The following is a 20,185-nucleotide window of genomic DNA, read 5'->3' as shown; positions in this document are numbered from 1 at the left end:
TATATATTTTATAATCTACTGTCTACTTTTTAATTGTAAAGCACTTTTAGCTACATCCCTCGTATCAAAAAGTGCTCAATAAATATTAATGATAATTGCCTACCCTAGCACTTTACTCTCAATAAATAAAGTATATTATTATCATTTTTATCGATATTTTTGTTCTTGTAGTTGTAAGTATAGAAAACATCACATTTATAATACTGTATACTCACATCCGAAGCAGATAATGTATCTATTTGATTTGAAATAAATAAATGAATAAAATATTTGTATTATTCAATCAAAAAGGCAAAAGCCATTTTCAAGAGAATGCATTTCACAACTTCAATAACATACAGAAAACTTAATAAATATAGATTGATATCATCTGGCCGCAAATATATTAAACAAAAAACTTACATTAAAAAAAAAAGTATATAAAATATATATTTATCCATCTACAGGTGGCAGAAGAGCGCCGTAGGTGAGCCTCGACTGCTGATAATAAACAAAAGAAGAAGAAGAGCAGTTTGTTTCCGGTGTCCCCCGGATGTTTTGGATGGAGGGGCGGCGGACCTGAAGACGACAAAAATGGCGATCCAAGTGTCGAACACGTACAGAAGTAATGTGTTTTTAATACAGTTTCAGATGTTAAACATAATATTTTACCTAATGAGCAGACTTGCAGTTATCTGATTACATATTTTAGTTGTTTCGTTGCTGTTGTTTTCAGATGGAGATGCTAACGTTAGCTAATGAGGATGGGAGACCGTTATGTTGTGAAAGGCATTCATCATAATAACTAAGCAAAAGTACCAATATCACACGCTAGTAATACTGTAATACATGCTGTAGTCCTGCATTCAGTTTTTATTAGGATCAAAAATTAGTTAAAGTAATAAATAATTTGGTCTTAATGCAGAATGAACCAGATCAGAGTGGTAAAGATGTAGTATTCACATATTTGACTGAAGTAAAATTAGTAATACTTACACTAACTGTTAATAAGTAATGTAATAATGTTATCATCTATATAATCCCGATTACGATGTTACTTTTCTAGTGTTACCATAGCTTTTTCTACATTAGCATCACTAGATTTTAGAAAAAAATATTTTTTTACACTAAATTCACTAAATTACTTAAATGTTTTTAAGAGAAATCGTGATTTATTCTGATATAAGTAATTTATTTTTTAATCAGGAAAGCGTAAACTTGGTGACAGAGATGAGTGTTGTTTTAGTCACAGATTCTGAAGTTTATTTTAATTTTACAGCTAAGTAATAGCTTCTTTACCAAAAGTAGGAGAAGAGCTGATATCTTTTACTTAAGTTAAAGTAGTTATACTACTACTTGAGTAAATGTACTTAGTTACTATCCACCAATGTGTGATTTTATCATCTTTCATATTTTCCTGATTGCGATGAGAATTTTCTTGTGTTACCAAAAGATTTTCTACTGTTCCATCACCATCCATCCAGATTTTTGAAGAAAACATTGTAATTTTTTACATTAGAATTCACTTTATGTCCGATTAGACTGTGTTTAAAAGAGAAAAATCTATTTTTTAATCAGGAAAGTCTTAGTTTAGTGACAGAGATGACAGTGTGGTTTTAGTTACAGTTAGTTTGTACGGTAAGAGTAAATGGCGTGACTCTAAAGACGAGGCAGCGTCATTCAGCAGAAACAAATGCAGTGGTGAAACTTAATTCATGACTGTCTGATGATGAATGTGTCTCTGTAGTGACAGACAGAGACATCAGACTGATGATACAGCTTCGTGCCACCAATGCTGCTATCTTCACCGGGAGGAAGAACTCTGCCATGAGAGGCTGGAGGTTTGTTTGGTTTCAGACTCTGTTCAGACACTATAGCTGATCCACAGCACTGATGATGAACTCTCCGTCTCCTGCAGGGCAATCAGAAAAGAGATGGGGCTCCAGGGGATGCTGTCAGCACGGCAGCTGAAGAAGAAGTGGGACAACTTGAAAGACAAATATAAGGTCCGGCATGCTTTATTTGTTATGATTACATTCAGAGTTTCTCTCCTTGAGGTCTCAGACTCGAAACTTGGATTTGGGACACAGCTACAGCCCTCTTCTGGGCTGAATCCAAATGTGCAGACTAACAAGGGTTACATGTTCGCCATGATCTAAAGCTGCTGGAATAAGGAAAAAATCATAATCATGATTATTTAATACTATTACCCAATCAGGCATCTTTTTTTAAAAACAGTGAAATTTCTGAATTTTAAATATTATTATTATTGTTGTTGCTGCTGCTCACTGGGAAGAGTATCCAGAAAAGCGTTATATAAATAGAATTATATTATTATTATTATTATTATTATAAGATTGTAAGTAATAATAATTTCACAGAAAATGACAATCATACTAAATGTTGAAAAAAAATCAATGTAATGAATAATAAATAGGCTATAATATATACATGTACATGCATTAAACTAAATAATAAATGACCAAATAAATTAGACAAAAATACATTTGTTCTAATATGTTTCAGTGCATTGCCACACTGCTGCTGTAAAAAAAATTGTAATCGCTGTTCAACACTTCTTCAATAGTAATATATGAATACTATTGATGCACTAAAATTCCACCTTAAAATTGTGATGTCCTTTTCCTGTGCAGGTGCTGAAGAACCCTCCGTTGGGCATGGAGATGACCCAGCCCAACTCATGGCGCTGGTTCCACCTGATGGATGAGGCGTTAAGTGGAGGCCTGGCAGGGACCGCCACCATCGTCCAGCCCTCCCCGCTGGATGAGGACGAGGAGGACTTCGCCTGCCAGTCTCCGCTCGGTCTCCCCAACACAGAAGCAGCTTATTCTGGACTGACTCTGGAGTGCGTTGGGTCGCTGGAGGACGTCCTGGAGCTCAGTGGAATAGAAAGAGGTGGCAAAGTTGAAGCTGTGAGCAGAACTGAATCACCTGCAGAGGTTGTTTTGGCTACAGTAGAGAGAGATCGTGTAAGAACCCCTCAGTGTGAGCCGACCGTGATGGAGAGTCAACCTGTGATAAACAAAAACCAGACTTCCATACTGTACGCCACCTTACTGCCTGACGTCACCGCGAACACTAACAAGATGCCTTCTTTCTCCAGACACACCGTCAGGGGGGACACTGTCAGGGAAAGGGCCGAGGTCGACGAAAAGCTGGTTGAGCTGCAGCGAGAGTGGCAGGCTCTGGAGAGAGAGCAGGCCGAGTTTGACAGAGAGCTGATAGGTTTAGAAAGAGACAGAGAGCTGCTGAACAGAGACATGGCCACTCTGGAGAGAGACAGGACAGTTATAGAGAGAGACAGAGCGGCTGTGGAGAGAGACAGAGCAGCTGTGGAGAGAGACAGAGTAGCTGTGGATAGAGACCGGCTGCTTCTGGACCGAGACCGAGCGTTTCTGGACAGGGACAGAGCCTTTTTAGAGAGGGACCGAGTGTTTCTAGAGAGAGCCAGAGAGGATTTTGAGAGAGAGCGAGGGCTGTTGAGGAGAGAGAGGGACGTCCTGGAGAGGGAGGGGACGACTGTGGAAGGACATCACGCAGCGAGGACGACAGAGAAGGAAGTCGTTCTGCATACCCGGTTCTACCAGAGCCTCATGGCTGCAGATCTGGATCCAGACCAGCTGGAGACCAGACAGAGACTGGTGTCTTTGTTCCAGAAGCTTGTTGAGAAGCTGTGAGCGGAAGATGTATTGTTCTTTGAAGTATAGTAAATCCTTGTGATAAAACTTTGGACCTCTGACAAACTGTTTCTGGCAGTTCGGTTCTTCCTGTTGCTAACTGCTCTTCATGTGGTAATAAAGACTCTGTGTTTCTCTGCTTTGGTGTTGAAACTTTCCTTTTTCTTCACTCTTTTACACTGTGTGATTTTGGGCTGTCATGGATAAATGTTCTGCTGGACCACAATCTCACTGTGAGACACCAAATTCTCTCACTGTGACTGCTGTCACAACGACTATAAAACAAACAATAAGACTTGAAATCATGCAGAATACACTACTTTTTTTCTACATCTTTTTAAATATGTTTCTATACATTATTCATATTATACAGATAACTCAATCAATCAAAAAATCAAATCAAAATTACTTTATTTATCCACAAGGAGAAATTCAGTTAGTCTGGTAACTCTGTTAGAATGAGACAGCCTGATGGCTGTAGGAGAGAAGGATCTTTTGAATCTCTCCGTCCTGCAACAGAGAGAGAGGAGCCGTCCACCGCTGTTTTTTTGGTCCATAAAGGTTTTGTGTAGCTGATGATCTGGGTATTTCAGGATGGCCTCGAACATCTTGACAGGTCATCTCTCCACCACCTCCTCAAGTGTGTCCAACCTGGCTCCAACCACAGAACCAGCTCTTTAGACCAGTCAGTCCAACCGCCTTTCTCTGTGTGTGATGCTGCCTCCCCAGCAGACTGCAGCATAAAACAACACAATACCACCACAGACTGATAAAACACCTGCAGCATCTTACTACAGATGTCAAGAGATCTGAGCTTCCTTAATAAAAAGAGGCGGCTCTGCCCCTTTTTGTAGAGAGCGTCTGTGTTTAGGGACCAGTCCAACTTATTATCCAGGTATACACCTAGATACTTAGAACTTGGCACCACCTCCATGTCCACCCCTCAGGTATTCACTGGCTGAAGAGGGGACTTGAACCTGCGGAAAATCTATGATCATCATTTCCTTAGTCTTTGAGGTGTTCAGTAGGAGATAGTTCTTGTGGCTCCAGTCACTGAAGGCTTTTATCAGATCCCTAAATTCAGATTCCTGTCCATTCCGGACACACACCACAATAGCAGTGTCATTGGAGTACTTCTGGATGTGGCAGGACTCAGAGTTGTATTTGAAGTCCACTGTGTACAGTGTGAACTGGAATGGAGCCAGAACAGTGCCTTGTGGAGCCCCTGTGCTGCTCATTATTGTCCCAGAAACACAGTTCCCCAACCTGACACACTGTGAGCTACCTGTCAGGTAATCTGTGATCCAGGAGATGAAGGAAAGATCCACTCCCATCTCTGTGAGCTTGTTTTTTGAGTATGTTGGGTTGGATGGTGTTGAATGCGCTTGAAAAATCAAAGAACATGATTCTCACATAAGCACCAGTTTCCTCCAGATGAGCAAGGGCACGGTGAAACATGTAGAGGACAGAATCGTTCATTCATGTGTTGTTTGTATGCAAACTGCAGGGGGTCGAGTTTGTGTTTGACCTCAACTCTCAGTAGGCGTAGAATCAGCCGCTCCAAGGTCTTCATGATGTGAGAAGTGAGGGCTACTGGTCTGTAGTCATTAAGTTCAGCTGGACATTTACTGTAGACTGAGGTTGAAGATCTTGTGGAGAGGTTGACACAGTTGGGCAGCACAGTCTTTGAGCAGCCTTGGACACACACCATCATGGCCAGCAGCTGTTAGAAATAATCTGTTATTCTGTCTCTGTTGTCTCTCTGTTAACGTACGTTTCTATCTATGCATGCGTAATTCACTATATGTGTGTGTATGTGTGTGTGTGTGTGTGTGTGTGTGCCCTCTCTGTGCATGCAAGATGCTTTGATACAATGATCATGTGCTAATATTGTTTTGAAACTATGATTACTCTAGATACATCAAAACTAAATACATTTATTCCATCTGCTTAAACTTAGTAAGATTCTATCATCACAAAACGATAATTTATGTTTTATATTTTATGTGGACATTGCAAAATCTGTCTCCACTAATATCTCTGCAAGTCATAACAAGGCAGGAGGTTGTGTTGAATGTTTTGGTAACAGGTCAGGTCACGGACATGGTGTGCTGAGCAGAAGAGATAACTGTCGTCTCTGCTTGGTGACATGCCGTGTCCACGTATTGATTAAAACTGACGAATCAACGCTTCAAGAGGGACGCACCTTCTAGAGAGTTCAACCTACATTTTTTATTAAACCTCTGTTAGGATATAAAAAAGGGATCAAGGGAAATTATATTGGTCCAAACTCCATGAACTGACCAGCCTAATGTAAATCAGGGAAGTGTAGTTTGAACCCAGACACTCCGTAACTGCAAATTTCTTGACGTATTGTAATTAAAATTATGTTAAACTGAGAACTTGGACGTCTACTGCTCATCATTCCCTATCAAACGATCTGCGCAGAGAAATAGGTGAGAGGATTTACTGTTGGAGTCAGAAATTTTAATTTTAAAGGTTTCCTCAATGCATTTCTCAACACAGCCTTCCCAGAGCAAAGTCTTCCCAGGCCAACCTCACCCCCATCTCTGTGACAGACAATGGGGGAGGCTCAGGTGTAGGGGTGGGGGTGGATGCTGCTTCTGCTGCTGAGATGTTGTCTGTCTTTTCTTGTCGTTGTACCCAGAGATGATGTTAATTCCTCTCCACATTTCAAGGATGTTGCTGTTCTGTAGATTTCTCTCCGATTTCTTCTTGTATTCCACTTTTGCCATCTTTAGTTTCTTTTCAACTTATATTGTACTTCACCATCTCTAAAAGCTGCCTTCCTCTCATTGAGGGTTGCCGTTAAATCACTAGTAATCCAAGGTTTGTTATTGTGGAAACAGCATACAGTCCTTGTAGGTATGATTGTGTCTCTACAGAAGTTGATGTAATAAGTTAAGCAGTCAACCTGTCTGTCAATGTCCATACTGTTCTCCTCAGTTTCCAGCAACACATTCCAGTTTGTACATTCAGCAGTCCTTTAGAGCCTCAGTAGCCTCTGGGGTTCATTTCCTGACTGAGTTTAGTTGTAGGCTGCCTCCACACACAGGGTTTGTAACAAGTCTCCAGAAGAACTAAGTTGTGATCTGACCTGCCAAGTGGGGGCAAGGTAGTAGCTCTGTAAGCCTCTTTGACATTAGCATACAGCAGATCAAGGTTTGTTTTTTTTCGGTGGGACAATTAAACTGTGTAAATTCAGTCAGGTGGGAGGAGAGAGAAACATGATTGAGGTCTCCTGATATGATCAAGAATGCTTCTGGATGTTTAGTCTGTATCTTAGCAACACGGTCATGTAGAACTTCACATGGGACTTCAGCAGTTGCCTTGGGTGGAATGTACACAAGTATTGTTATGATATGACTGAACTCTCTTGGTACATAATATGGTCTCATACTAACTGCCAACACACAGCACATCTTCTCCTTGACAGTAAAATGTGCAGGACTGCACCATCTCTGGTTCACAAATAAAGCCAAGCCTCCACCTTTTTTCTTGCCAAAAGCTTTAGCATCTCTGTCTGATCTTATGAGAGTGAAGCCAGGTAGATCCACGTTGGAGTATTCTTTCTGAGTCTTCACCAATATCTCCAGTTCATCAGTCTTGTTGGGCAGAGAGTTGACATTCCCCATGATGACTGACAGCAGAAAAAGCTTATATCTCCATTACCGAGCCTTAACTTTTGCACCAGCACGGCAACCACGAAAACACCTCTTCAACTCAGCTGGAATAGAGTGATGGTGTCCTCTAGACTTGCTCCGTTTCAATGAAAAAAGCTCCTCTCTTGAATAAACTCTTCTCTCCACAGAAGTACTTAAACTACGTACACTACTTACCTGTAGTGCTATTTCTTAATCTAGATGGTTGAATGCCTTCACTCTAATATAAATACAAACTAAAAATAAAATAAAACACAATTGGAAAAACTTGATAGTAATCTCTCTTTACAGAAATATTCCCCCCCAAAAAAGCTCATAAAAATATCTGTGTAATCTGTTTAAATATATATATTACAGACAGGGCTTTTATTTAAATTTATTCAATACTGTATATATATATATATATATATATATATATATATAAAATATTTAATTTAAAACTTTTCATATATATATATATATATATATATATATATATATATATATATGAAAAGTTTTAAATTAAATATTTTATTATTTTTTATTATTATTATTATTATTATATTATATTATTTTTATTATTTTATTAATAAAATATTTAATTTAAAACTTTTCATATATATATATATATATATATATATATATATATATATATATATATATATATATATATATATATATGTATATATGAAAAGTTTTAAATTAAATATTTTATTGTTTAGGTTTAGGTTCCACCCCGCCCACCACAGCTGTAGGACACGTGACGGACGGCATGTCCAGGGCGGGTTATCTAACGCACCCTCCCATAGATATCTATGCACCCTCCTCTCAGAGCAAAGGAAACGGGATGCATGTAGCTCCGGTTAACGGTACGACGGGTTTAAAACAGCTAAATGCACCCCGCAACGATGGCACATAATAACGTTAGACAACGGATGTCAGTGTCAGCCGAAGCCAACTGCAACCGGTGTCGTCGCGCGGCGGGAACCCCGGCTCCGTGTCGGTTTGTTGTGTAGTTTAGCTACCGCAGCTAGCTAGTTAGCGGTCTGCTTCTTTTTCACGGTTTACCGGTAGTTAGCCGCGGGAGGAGACAGCTAACCGCCGCCCGGTCAAAGTTACGCTAAATCGGCACCGGGACTGGCTAACATGATGCACGGAAGAGCGCTGCTGTGGGAGAACCGGGGCCGGTAGAGCTGCAGGATGCGCTAGCGGATGTAGTTATTTAGCATCAGGCCTGAGCACCAGCACACTTCCACCCTCTCCTGTGTCCTTGCTTCCTTCCCTACCGTGCTCCCTCGCTGACCCAGGAGTACAGACCCTCTCTACTTCCATGATCACAATGGAGTCAGCCCTGAATCCGCTGCCACAGTTCACAGAAAACTCCTATAAAAGTAAGTAATCCTGGTATATATTGTATGTATATTCTAATTAGTAGCGGTGTTCCTCAGGGCTGTTTTGGTCCCCTTTTATTTATTATTTACCTTTGGCCACATTTTTAAGAAATTTGGCATTCACAATTTCACATAATAAAATAATTTGATTTTTTTGTCTGTCTTGTTACATTGCTGCTTGTTTTTAACTCTTTGAGTGCAATGAAAGGCAACTAAAAGAAATGTTTGTATTATCATTGTTAACTTATGCATAAATGGGCCTGACCTAACTCTTGACCTTTGACCCCTCCAGTGACTGAGGAGGATGTGAAGAGGCTGATTGAGTTCAGGGCGTCCAACGAGGCTCTGTTCACAGGGAAAAGAAACTCTGCCAAGATAGCGTGGAGGTATGAACCAGGATTTGGCTTTAAAAACAAATCTGTCTGCAGAGGTGGAAATGAACCATGTACTGTAGTTAAATACGAATTGGAGCTACTTTTTCTTGACTTGAGGCTGTACTTTTAATGCCACTTTGAGTTTTTAAAATGCAATGTTTTTTCATAAATTTAACTACCAAACAGTTTATACAAGTACAGCTGAGTCAATTCATGTAAAATTAATTTGACACAATTTTGTTGATCAAAGTCATTTTTCCATGTAATAACATTTCATGGTGTTCCTTTGATTTATGTTAATAATTGTAATGCATTAGTACTAATGTTGTGATTTGGACAAAACAAACATTGTGAAGGTGTCAGTTTGTGCTCTGGGTAACAGCAACACCATTTCACTGTTTTCACCGTTTTAACCCTCCTGTTGTCCTCGGGTCAAGGAAGGAAGAAGAGGGAAGGACGCAAAGAGGATGGAGGAAAGAACGGGGAGGAGGAGAAGAAAGGAAGGAAAAAATAAGAAGGAAGGAGGGAGAAAAGGAGGGAGGCAGGAAGGAAAGAGGGCAGAAAGGATGGAGGAAGGAAAGAAAGAAAGAAAGAAAGAAAGAAAGAAAAGGGGGGGCGAGGGAAGGGAAGAAGGAAGGAGGATAGAGGAAGGAATGGAAGCGGGAGAGATGAAAGAAGGAAGGAAGGAGGAAAGGAGAGGAAATCAGGAGGAAGGAAAGAAGAGAGAAAGGAAAGGAGATAGCGGAAGGAGGAAAGAAAAGAAGGGAAGGAGGGAGGAAAGGAAAGGAAAGGAAAGGAAGGAAAGAAAGGAGGGCGAGGGAAGGAAAGAAGGACGGAGGATAGAGGAGGGAGGAAAGAAGGAAGGAAGGAGGAAAGACGAGAGGAAGGCAGGAGGAGGGAGGAAAGAAGGAATAGTCAAAACAGATTGGGTCAATTTGACCCGGAAGCACGACAGGAGGGTTAAAGAACAAACAATCAATTAACAGAAAAAATTAAAATACCTGAATACTGCGTCACTATCTGTTGGTGAGTTTTTCTTCTCCTCTGACTCTCCTTTTCCCCCCTCAGCACCATCTTAAAGGGCCTGGGTCTGGAGGGGAAGCTGACAGCTGACCAGATTGCCAAAAAATGGGACAACCTGCGGACAAAATACAAGGTATCTTGTGATGCAGTGAGGCTTTAAGTTGGTGACAACCATCTGTTCATATGTTTATCTAAAACAGTGGCAGAGAGCCGTCTTATCTTCCACCACTTAGATAAGACTTCCACAGACTACAGGGATACCTGAGTATTAGTGAGTCTGATAGCTGCTGGCTAAACATTAATAAATACTTGTGGTGGTGTTGAACTGAAAGATTCACTTCAGGACTGTAGACTGCATTTCTTTGACTGAGGACGCAGGAGCTTCCAGCTGGTGGAGAAAGATGTTTCTTCTTCCCCACAGAGTAGACAGGGGCATGTATTGAGATGTACAGGATAAATATACAGTGAGAAGCTATAGGGGTCTTGTCTTGTGTAAGGTATAATGTCAGTTATTGGTTGTTGCTGTACTGATGAAGAATTGTGAATGCACATCAAATATTGGCAGGTACAAATTTAAGCAATGAATACATGTTAGCTGTAGTTTTGGATATATATATCAGTTGATGGTTATTAAAAACACAATGCATTCGATTAAGAAAGGCCTGAGGAACAGAAAGAATCTCACTTTCCTCCACAATCCCCCCTTCTATTCTGGAGTAGTTCAGTTCTAATGTTTTTTTAAGGCCTTTCCAAATTCTCAGTTTTTACATCGACGATTCCCTTTCTTGCCTCCTCTCCTCTTGTCTTAGTCCCACCAAAGGGAGATGAAAGGCAAGAAGAGACACAAGGAGAGAGGATTCAATGCAACAGATGTTTAACAAAATGAGACATCCTTGCCTCAGCTGTCATTTTAAAGCAACACCAATTAAATATGACGTGTGGCACAGCTGCATCATTTTTCCATTGTCATGCCTCTTTTATGCATCGGTGCCTCTATTCTTAGTTCTATTTGATTAACTTGCTTATTTTTTTGACTGAGGTTTTTGTCAGTCAGTGCCTTTTTCCATCAGTGATGTTCTTTTTTGTGAAAGCTGTTCTGTTCATAGATCCAGATATTTAATGTGCACTGAACATTGCTGTAAAGGGCAGCCAGTCTGAAAGTCTTTTTTTGTCTTTCCAGGACCTGAAGCAGCCCTACCAGGGTCAGGACAGTATCGGGGGTGTCGTAGAGTCGTGGCCCTGGTTCCACATCATGGATGAAGCCATGCACGGTCGCCTCTACAACAGCAACCTGGTGCTAAGTCCAGAGACTGCTGGCAACGCAGGTCACCGCTGCAACAACCAATCCAACCAGACGCAGGAGAACACAGATATCTTAGAGTTCCTCATCAAGACGGAGATGGAGGACACGGTGGCGCAGGAAGCTGCAGAGGATGATGGGAGGGTTCACACAGAGGCTCCTCCTGCTGAGGGAGTACCTATGGGCTGGAGGAGGATGACAGAGTGCTCCTATAAAAGTAGGCAGACTAAAAGGTTTTGTCTTGATACAAAGAGTGGTGGACAGGAAGACTTAAAATTAAGTATAGATAGGAAAATAATTCTAAAAATGTTTCTGCTTGTGAATCATACTTTTTTTTCATGCTGTTTACTTCTTCCATGTTAACTGTCTTCATACCAGCACATACAGTACAGGCCAAAAGTTTGGACACACCTTCTCATTCAATGTGTTTCCTTTATTTTCATGACTATTGACATTGTAGATTCATCAAAACTATTAATGAACACATGTGGAATTATGTACTTAACAAAAAAGTGTGAAATAACTGAAAACATGTCTTATATTCTAGTAAGCAAAGGGTGGCTACTTTGAGGAATCTAAAATACATGTTTTCAGTTATTTCACACTTTTTTTGTTAAGTACATAATTCCATATGTGTTCATTCATAGTATTGTAGCCTTCAGTGAGAATCTACTATGTAAATAGTCATGAAAATAAAGAAAAACGCATTGAATGAGATGGGTGTGTCCAAACCTTTGGCCTGTACTGTATCTAAAAATGTCTTTTGTTCACAGTGACCGAACCAGAAACGGAGAGAATGATCAAACTTCGAGCTGCGAATGAGGCTCTCTTCACTGGCAGGAAACATTCAGCCAAACCAGCCTGGAGGTGAGTCAAGTTTTAGATGGCCTCTGTTTTGTGGAGTTTGAAGCGAGTCTTTCAGAGCTGGCTTAATAAATGTATACATGCCCTGTTTTTGCTTTAAGTGAATTTCCAAACCTGCAGAGTTGAATTATAGTGCTATAATATTTTGCTGTATGAGTGGGACCTTGTTGTGGTTGAATTGTCCACACGTATCGGGACATTTTTGCATAAATCTGCACTCTGCACATTTCTCCACTTAAATTTGCACTAGGTTGTATATAGTATATTATTACTATTATTATTATTGTATATTTGTATATTGTTAAATGTCTTTTCTTAGATTGTTTATTTTTTATCTTTATCTTAATTGTGTGAAACTTTGCGGCTATAGCAAAGAAATTTCCCCACTGTGGGATTAATAAAGTCAAATCTGAATCTGAATCTGACACACATTAATGTGAAAGTGACAGCACAATTCAAATCCTGTCATTGTTTTGGTTTTGCAGTTCCGCTGATCTACAGTTGGTGGCAGTAACATGCAAAAAAAGAAACTTGGACACACTTCAGATATGTCTTTAAAAAAGGGCCTTGCAACTGTTGAATAAGGCAGGAGATGAATTCAACATGTTTGTTAGAGTTTATAGAAGTCATCATGTCTCGCTTTGTCCGACCAACAGTCCAACACCAAAAGCTTTTGAGTTCATGTTAATGTGCAACAAGGGGAAGCAGCACATATTCCTATTTTACAAGCTGCAGCCATCAAATGTTTTTGCTTAAATAATGACCAAAAAGTTGCTGATTAATCTGTTAGTCAACCAATGGTTGCAGCTCTACGGATCATGAAATCTCTAGAATGGGCTCTGACTAATAAATGTTCATCCAGTTGAAACAAGCGAGTGAATCCAACTTGGATCAATCGAACTGAAATGCGATTCGAAATTACATTTTTTTTTTTGTGTGTGTGACTTAAATGTGACTTTTATGAGATGTCATAAAGTTTGTCTAATCTTACATCATCTCACTGTTCCTATCAGGTAGGCTCTTACTTGAGAGAGAGAGCTGCGTTTGTTGTGCTCACAATCTTCAGTCAAGAAATCAACCTGGCTATCATTTCTTTTCAGAGCCATTCTGTACGAGCTGGGTCTTCAGGGGAAGCTGACCACAGATCAGCTGGCAAAAAAGTGGGACAACCTGAAGAGGAGATACAAGGTAGGTCAGACCACCTCCAACTCCACAGACCACTTATCCACGACTCGTAGTGACGTCTCTTAGGAAACTGGGCGTTATGCAAGAACCATTCGTATGAACAGATTAATTCTTAAGTGGAACGAACAAGAAATTTTAGAGATTTCTTGACAACGTAAAACTCTGCAACTTATCTTTACTCTTGGAAAAACAATGAGAATAAATAGGTGGATTTGTTTGGGGGGTAAACCATTAAAGCTCATGATCAGGGAGGAACAACCTCATTATCAGCGGTAGAGTCCCTGTGAGTTGTGGATAACAGGAGTTGGTGCCGGTGGCAGCAGGGTAAGGTCCCTCTGTGGACGATCTGTAGAGCTCTCTGTTTCTATCAGGAGCTGAAGTTTCCAGCTCGAGGTGTGGAGACAAACCCGAGTTCCTGGCCCTGGTTCTACCGAATGAACGATGCCATGGAGGGACGTTTCGCCGGGTCCGCACCAATCCTCACACCTATCGTGGAAGATGAAGACGAGGACTGTGAGCCGCTGTCGCCAACGCCTAAGAAACGGGCCCGCCGCAGCCGAGGCGGGATGGCCGAGTTCTTGACAGAGTCGGAGATGGACCTGCTGGTTGATAATGAAGACAAGAACGGATCTGCAGCTCTCGGAGAGCTGCAGCGGATGGCAGAGTTCACTTATAAATGTAAGAAATGCTGGGAAAACTTATTCAACATCTAACTGTTGCATTCTGGGTAATGTAGGTTCCAGGTTTTGACTATAGTTTACAAAAATGTTTGGGACAAAAAGGATATAATGCAGAGAGACGATTACATTTTTTATCCAGCTTGCATTGTGCAATGACTCGCGCTTACAATGTTTGTCAATTTAAATGATAATTTTGCAAGTCAAGAAAGTCACAGGTTTCCCCGTCACACAAGGGATTAAGACAGGGGTGTCAAACTCAAGTACACAATGGGCCAAAATTTAAAACTTGAATAAAACCGCGGGCCAAAATTGAACAAATAAACCTTTTACCGGCAGGTCAGCTTTTGTAGTACAATAATAATATAATAATTTGGTATTGCCTCGCGGGCCAAATAAAATTACACTGCCAGAGTTTGACTCTCCTGGATTAAGAGGTTAATCTACAGTATAGTCTCTTTTTTCTATATATTTTTGTTGAAATTAATTCATGTGAAGTGCAAAATTCAAGTATTGTTCTGGGGTTTATGTACCTTCCAAGTACTTGTACATTTATTAAGAGGCAAGTGTTCTTGGCGGCCAACGACCCTGAATTAATCATGTTAAGATGATGAGATGTTTATCTATTGTAAAAATAAAAAACAACTTAAAAATTCTGACATTAATTGAGTTTTTGACTTTTGACCTTTATAACAGTAACGGAAGAAGACACCAGGCGACTAATTGAGTTACGAGCTGCTAACGAGTCTTTGTTTACGGGGAGGAGGAACACTGCTAAACCGGCCTGGAGGTAAAGAAGCACTTTAGAAAATCTCTGTCCTTTTTAATCTTGAAATTTATCATATGGCATACATTTTGGCCAATGTCTGCTCCTAAAATAAGTCTATAGTATACTTTGTATCCAAAATACAAATACTCTGCTACTTTTTATGGTAGTCTTTTTGATGTAGACATTTTTTTCTTGGGGGGCGGCAATCACCTTATAGACCTTATAGACACCTTATAGCAATTACTATATAGAATAATCCTTGTCTTGTTTGTTGTTGTTTTTGTTTTTTCATTAACTAACCGCTGTCAAAGGGACAGATATAAAAAATCTTTTTCCTGCCACATGCCATCACACTGTACAATAACAAATAATAGTCTGATTCATTACATACTGTCTATGCACTTTGTGTTTTTTATGCACATTGTTCATTGCACCTTATTTGTTTCATAGCACCAACATTTTTATTCTGTATATTCATATTTATTCTGCACTGGAATTCTAATTCTACTCCTTAATACATACTCCTTCTTTAGACGCTTTAGATGTTTATTGTATTTTTATATTTTATTGCTTGAAGTATGCCTAGGTTGTTCTTTTTATTTAATTGTGTTGTTATTGTCTCTGTGTGTAATGCTGCTGCTACACTGTAATTTTCCAGCTTGGGATAAATAAAGTATATCTATCCATCTATCTATCTATTTAATTTGTTTTAATATCTCCACAGGGGCATAGTGAAAGAGATGGGTCTGACGGGGAAGATAACACCTGACCAGGTCGCCAAGAAGTGGGACAACCTGAAGACCAAGTTCAAGGTGACGACCTCCATCAGTCTCACCTGTACAGGAACTGTTAGTTTAGTGTTGATTATTCCTTAAAGCTATTTGTGTGTGTGTGTGTTCAGGACCTGAAGTTTCCTCCTCGGGGGATGGAGGGCCAGACGAACCCGGCCTCCTGGCCCTGGTTCCAGCTGATGTGTGACGCTCTGGAGGGACGGCTTGTGGGTAAAGCACCCAGAGTGACGCCCGTCTGGAGCAGCGACGAGGACGCCGTCTTCGGCTCGTCTCCGCCTCCAGACAGAGACTGTTTGATGGCGGAGAGGAGCAGCGTGTCGGAGCTGGAGAGCATGGTGGGGGGAGACGCCACCGAGACGGACGGGAACGTGACCTACATCGACGCCAGTGGAGAGGAGTGTTCGACGCCTTCAGACCTCTCTTATAAAAGTAAGATGGGTTCTTCTTAATTATTATGCCTTTGTGGGGGCGTTCCCGGTGGCACACCTGGTAGAGCACGTACCACAGAGGCCCAGTCCTCGTAAGCGGGCGGCCCGGGTTCGAATCCGGCTCAGAGCCCTTTCCCGCATGTCTTCCCCTCTGTCCCCCCCTTTCACTCTCAATATCTCTCTCTCTCTCAATAAAGCTACAAAATGCCCAAAAAAATATCTAAAAGGAAAAAAAAAAAAAAAAATTATTATGCCTTTGTCACATAACAAAAACATGCACATCACATTAAACAAAACACATAATAGCACTTTAAACTTAATACAACTAGGACATGTTCTGCTGTTGTACTTTGTGACAACGTACTAAAATCACATCGTGGTGGATAAAATAAATTATCCAACAAATAAAGCTTGACAGTAGTCCAAGCAAGGCCCAAAGCAAAATCTTCCTCTTCTAGAAATTTCATGAATGAGCTCCAAATGTGTTGTTTCCCATTTACTTTACATTACAACAATCTAACAAGGCAACTCCTCCACTTCTTTACAAAGCAAATATTTACTTGCTGCCAGGTTAATGTTCTGAATGCCACCTTTTAAGGCCTGCATCAAGCTGACAGTTAGCAGCTGTATATTGACTCTGAGCATGCAGACATGTTTGACAGTTTGCCTAACCACCTCTCTGTTTATTTCAACCTTACCTGTATTTGTGTGTCTGCTGCAGTGACAGACCAGGACACAAGGAGGATGATTAAACTTCGAGCTGCTAACGAGTCATTGTTCACCGGGAGGAGAAATGCTGCCAAAGCTGCCTGGAAGTAAGATGCTGTTTTTATACAATAAAAAAATTATGCAAACAGCTGAAGCAGCCGTATGTTCCTACATGAGTCTGAATGTGTCACTCAGGGCCATCCTGAAGGAGCTCGGGCTGCAGGGGAAAGTCTCAACCTACCAGATGGCGAAGAAATGGGACAATCTGAAGAGGAGATACAAGGTTTGTTCATTAGCATCCAAAGTCTTTTTTTAACCAAAATATCAGACTGCCGTGGTTCTATTTTAAACCTGTCTGACTTACTGTCTTTGCCATTTAGCCCATAAATACATAGTTTCATTTGAAATAAGGGCCAGTCATTTTCTAAAACAGCTGGTAACTGTAGTTTTCAATACACAAATGGGAAGAAAAAGTGCATTTGATTTGGGACTATTTTCAACAACAGCTTCTTTTTCTCTTTTCTTTTCTTCTTTACTTTTCTCTTGTCTTCTCTTCTTTCTTCTCCTCTCATTTTCTTTCTTCCTCTTCTCATCTCCTTTTCTCTTCTCATTTTCTTCTTTTACTTTTGTCTTTTTTTCTTTTTCTCCTATTCTCTCCTTCTTTTCACTTCTCGTTTCTTTTCCCTTTCTTTACTTTTCTCTTCTGTCATTTGCTCTTTTCTCTTCTCTTTTCTTTTCTTTTCTTTTCTTTACTTTTCTCTTGTCTTCTCTTCTCTCTTCCCCTCTCATTTTCTCTCTTCCTCTTCTCTTCTCATTTTCTTCTTTTACTTTTGTCTTTTTTCTTTTTCTCCTATTCTCTCCTTCTTTTCTCTTTTCACTTTTTACTTTTCTCTTCTGTCAATTGCTCTTCTCTCCTCTTCTCTTCAGGATTTGAAGTACCCTCCTGTCGGGATGGAGAGTGTAGCAGACAGCACCTCCTCTTGGCCTTGGTTCCACCTGATGAACGAAGCCATGGAGGGCCGCCTGGCGAGCAGCGCTCCCCTCCTCACCCCCGTCACCCAGGAGGACGATCAGCACCCCGACCCCGCCCCCAGACACAGGTCCCGGCCAGCCCCTCCCCCTCCGACCTCCTCCTCCTCGGACTACGGACAAGAGGCGTTCAGCGACGGCGGCGAGCAGAACCAGCGCGGCTCGGAGGCTTGCGACGGCCCGCTGGGAGGACTGGAGAGGGAGTGGGAGATGGTGGAGAGGGAGAGGGCGGCACTGGAGCGAGAGAGGGAGATGGTGGAGAGAGACAGAGCGGCTGTGGAGAGAGAGAGGGCGGCGGTGCAGGCGGAGAGGCTGTGGCTGGAGAGGGAGAGGGCGGCCGTGGAGCGAGACAGAGCCATGGTGGAGCAGGAGAGGGAGACGCTGGGACGAGAAAGGGAGGTGTTGGACCAGAGGGCCTTGATGCTGAACTCTGTGGGACATTCTGGGCACCTTAACGCCCTCATGTAGACCAACGTGTCTGGGGACGTAGACCGTCCCTGTAGAGACATCCAGGCCTGTGGTGGCGGTCTGAAGAATTGAACCTCACTGGCAGACGGCAGAGGCAATTTAAACCTGGTACCCCATGTTGGTCTTTCACACAGAGCTGGTCCTGGAGAAGTCCCCACCTAGGGACGTAGACCATTTTAACAGGAGGGCTGCACAAGTAATTAGCATTGCCAATTATGATCTTTCTTTCACCAGTTGTATCAGGTTTGATTTCACTTTTCGAGGCAGATGCTGACAAGATATTTGAATCTCTTTTACCATGAGCAATCTTGGTACAGATCCCTTAGTCTTTAATTTGTTGTTTTTTTATAACTGTGACCAAGATGCATACTGAGTGCAACATTTTTAACTCTGAAAGATAAACCTGGATTTTCTTGAATATAATATTGAAACCTCTATTGATTTCATGGGATCTTACATAATCCTATAGCTCTACTCCAAATAATAATGCTTTTATTTATGATTTAGGTTATGTTCACACTGCAGGCCTTTATCAGACTCCATTGTGAACTGATCACGGCCCTGAATTGACCCGAATAGGCAAGGGAACAACAAGTATGCTGTGTTTCCTGTAAGAGGCGGGGTGTGTGTACGTGTCTGTGGGGAGAAAGAGAGAGAGAGCGGGTGATATGCAGCAGGAGACGAGTGATGTAAAAGTTTGATGAAATGCGACATGACCGTTTAGACTGAGGTCGCTTGGAAAAACAGATATGTATCCGATTTAGGACCACATATGAAAGTGGCCTGGATCTGATTTGTGCTGTTCAGACAGTCACATGAGCAAAAAAAAGAGATTTGGGTCACACTTGCCTGCAGTCTGAACGTTTCCTTAGTCATTATTTAGTTACGTTTAATTTTCTTGAATAAGTGACTCATGTTTATTTAACATTTGCTCCTACATTTCTTGGAAAAGAGTCATTCAGTATTAAAAATCATTAAAGAAATAAAAGCATTAAAGAAAGGGGTCTTCAACTAAAAAAAGCATTATAGTCAACAAAACAACCAATTAGCCTAAAATTTTTAAGTTTGGCAAAATGTTTGTGATTATTTTTTATTCTGATTCCCCTACTGCTTATTTTTCACTGGATTGGTCTTAAATTTGTACTGAACATCCAAAATCCTAAGCAGAATTTACAACATTTATTCATGTAGCTGAATGTTTTAAAGTAATGCATTCAAATTCAAATATTGTTTTTTACTCAAACAAAGAATCTTTAATTTTCAAGAATCAATATATCTGTGATAGCTTTCACTTTCTTGCAACCGAATTTAGATTTTTGTGAAGTATTAATACATTTCTATCACAATCACGATTTATTTGGTCCTGCATAAAAAATTGTGTGGCACAGATTTTGCCATAGTAAGCTTAAGCTGAAAAAACTACTTGAGATATTTTGACTGTATTTTCCTAAGACGTTGTATTTAATTATAGGTCCCATGAATGTAATAGAAGTTTTTGTCCAGGGCTTTGTCCAACAATTTCTGAAAGCACACACCCACCTCTCGCTCCACAAACCTCCAAAGTTACATAATTGCAGCTGCTCATGATGATGATTGGCTTCCTCATCAGTTATTCCCTTTCCCACCATCTGTAGATGGTGTCACAAGGCAACACACAGGTTTGTGCATAACGACTGATGCTGGGAGCTTTAGACACCGTTAAGTAGCAGTGTGTGGGATTTAGGTGGCATCTATTGGCAGAAATGGAATATAATATTCACATCTGTTTAACCCATTGACGCCTGAAACGCCTGTAAAACCTCTGGGTGATTTTAAAATAAGCCCCTAAAACCTGAAGTT

At 40.8% G+C, this 20,185-nt stretch overlaps 2 protein-coding genes across 2 annotated transcripts; both read left to right on the top strand.

The window, feature by feature from the left end:
* The first annotated feature begins 116 nt into the window (after positions 1 to 116).
* On the top strand, positions 117 to 3,816 carry zgc:113426 (uncharacterized protein LOC562128 homolog). Its single transcript, XM_059335430.1, has 4 exons — positions 117 to 604; positions 1,727 to 1,820; positions 1,898 to 1,985; positions 2,634 to 3,816. The coding sequence occupies exons 1-4, from the start codon at positions 574 to 576 to the stop codon at positions 3,675 to 3,677; spliced, it is 1,257 nt and encodes a 418-aa protein (XP_059191413.1). The 5' UTR covers positions 117 to 573; the 3' UTR covers positions 3,678 to 3,816.
* A 4,229-nt stretch (positions 3,817 to 8,045) lies between these two features.
* Positions 8,046 to 19,867, top strand: LOC131973888 (uncharacterized). The gene is made up of 13 exons (XM_059336010.1): positions 8,046 to 8,730; positions 9,023 to 9,116; positions 10,173 to 10,260; positions 11,308 to 11,644; positions 12,201 to 12,294; positions 13,392 to 13,479; positions 13,848 to 14,154; positions 14,850 to 14,943; positions 15,647 to 15,734; positions 15,824 to 16,142; positions 16,863 to 16,956; positions 17,045 to 17,132; positions 17,777 to 19,867. Exons 1-13 carry the CDS (start codon positions 8,670 to 8,672, stop codon positions 18,344 to 18,346), a joined length of 2,322 nt encoding a protein of 773 aa, XP_059191993.1. The 5' UTR covers positions 8,046 to 8,669; the 3' UTR covers positions 18,347 to 19,867.
* Positions 19,868 to 20,185: the final 318 nt, after the last annotated feature.

This window comes from Centropristis striata, chromosome 6 (assembly GCF_030273125.1).
Source record: "Centropristis striata isolate RG_2023a ecotype Rhode Island chromosome 6, C.striata_1.0, whole genome shotgun sequence".
NCBI classification, from domain to species: Eukaryota; Metazoa; Chordata; class Actinopteri; order Perciformes; family Serranidae; genus Centropristis; species Centropristis striata.
The sequence above is the reverse complement of the archived record's forward strand: the minus strand, read 5'-3'. Positions and strand labels throughout refer to the sequence as shown.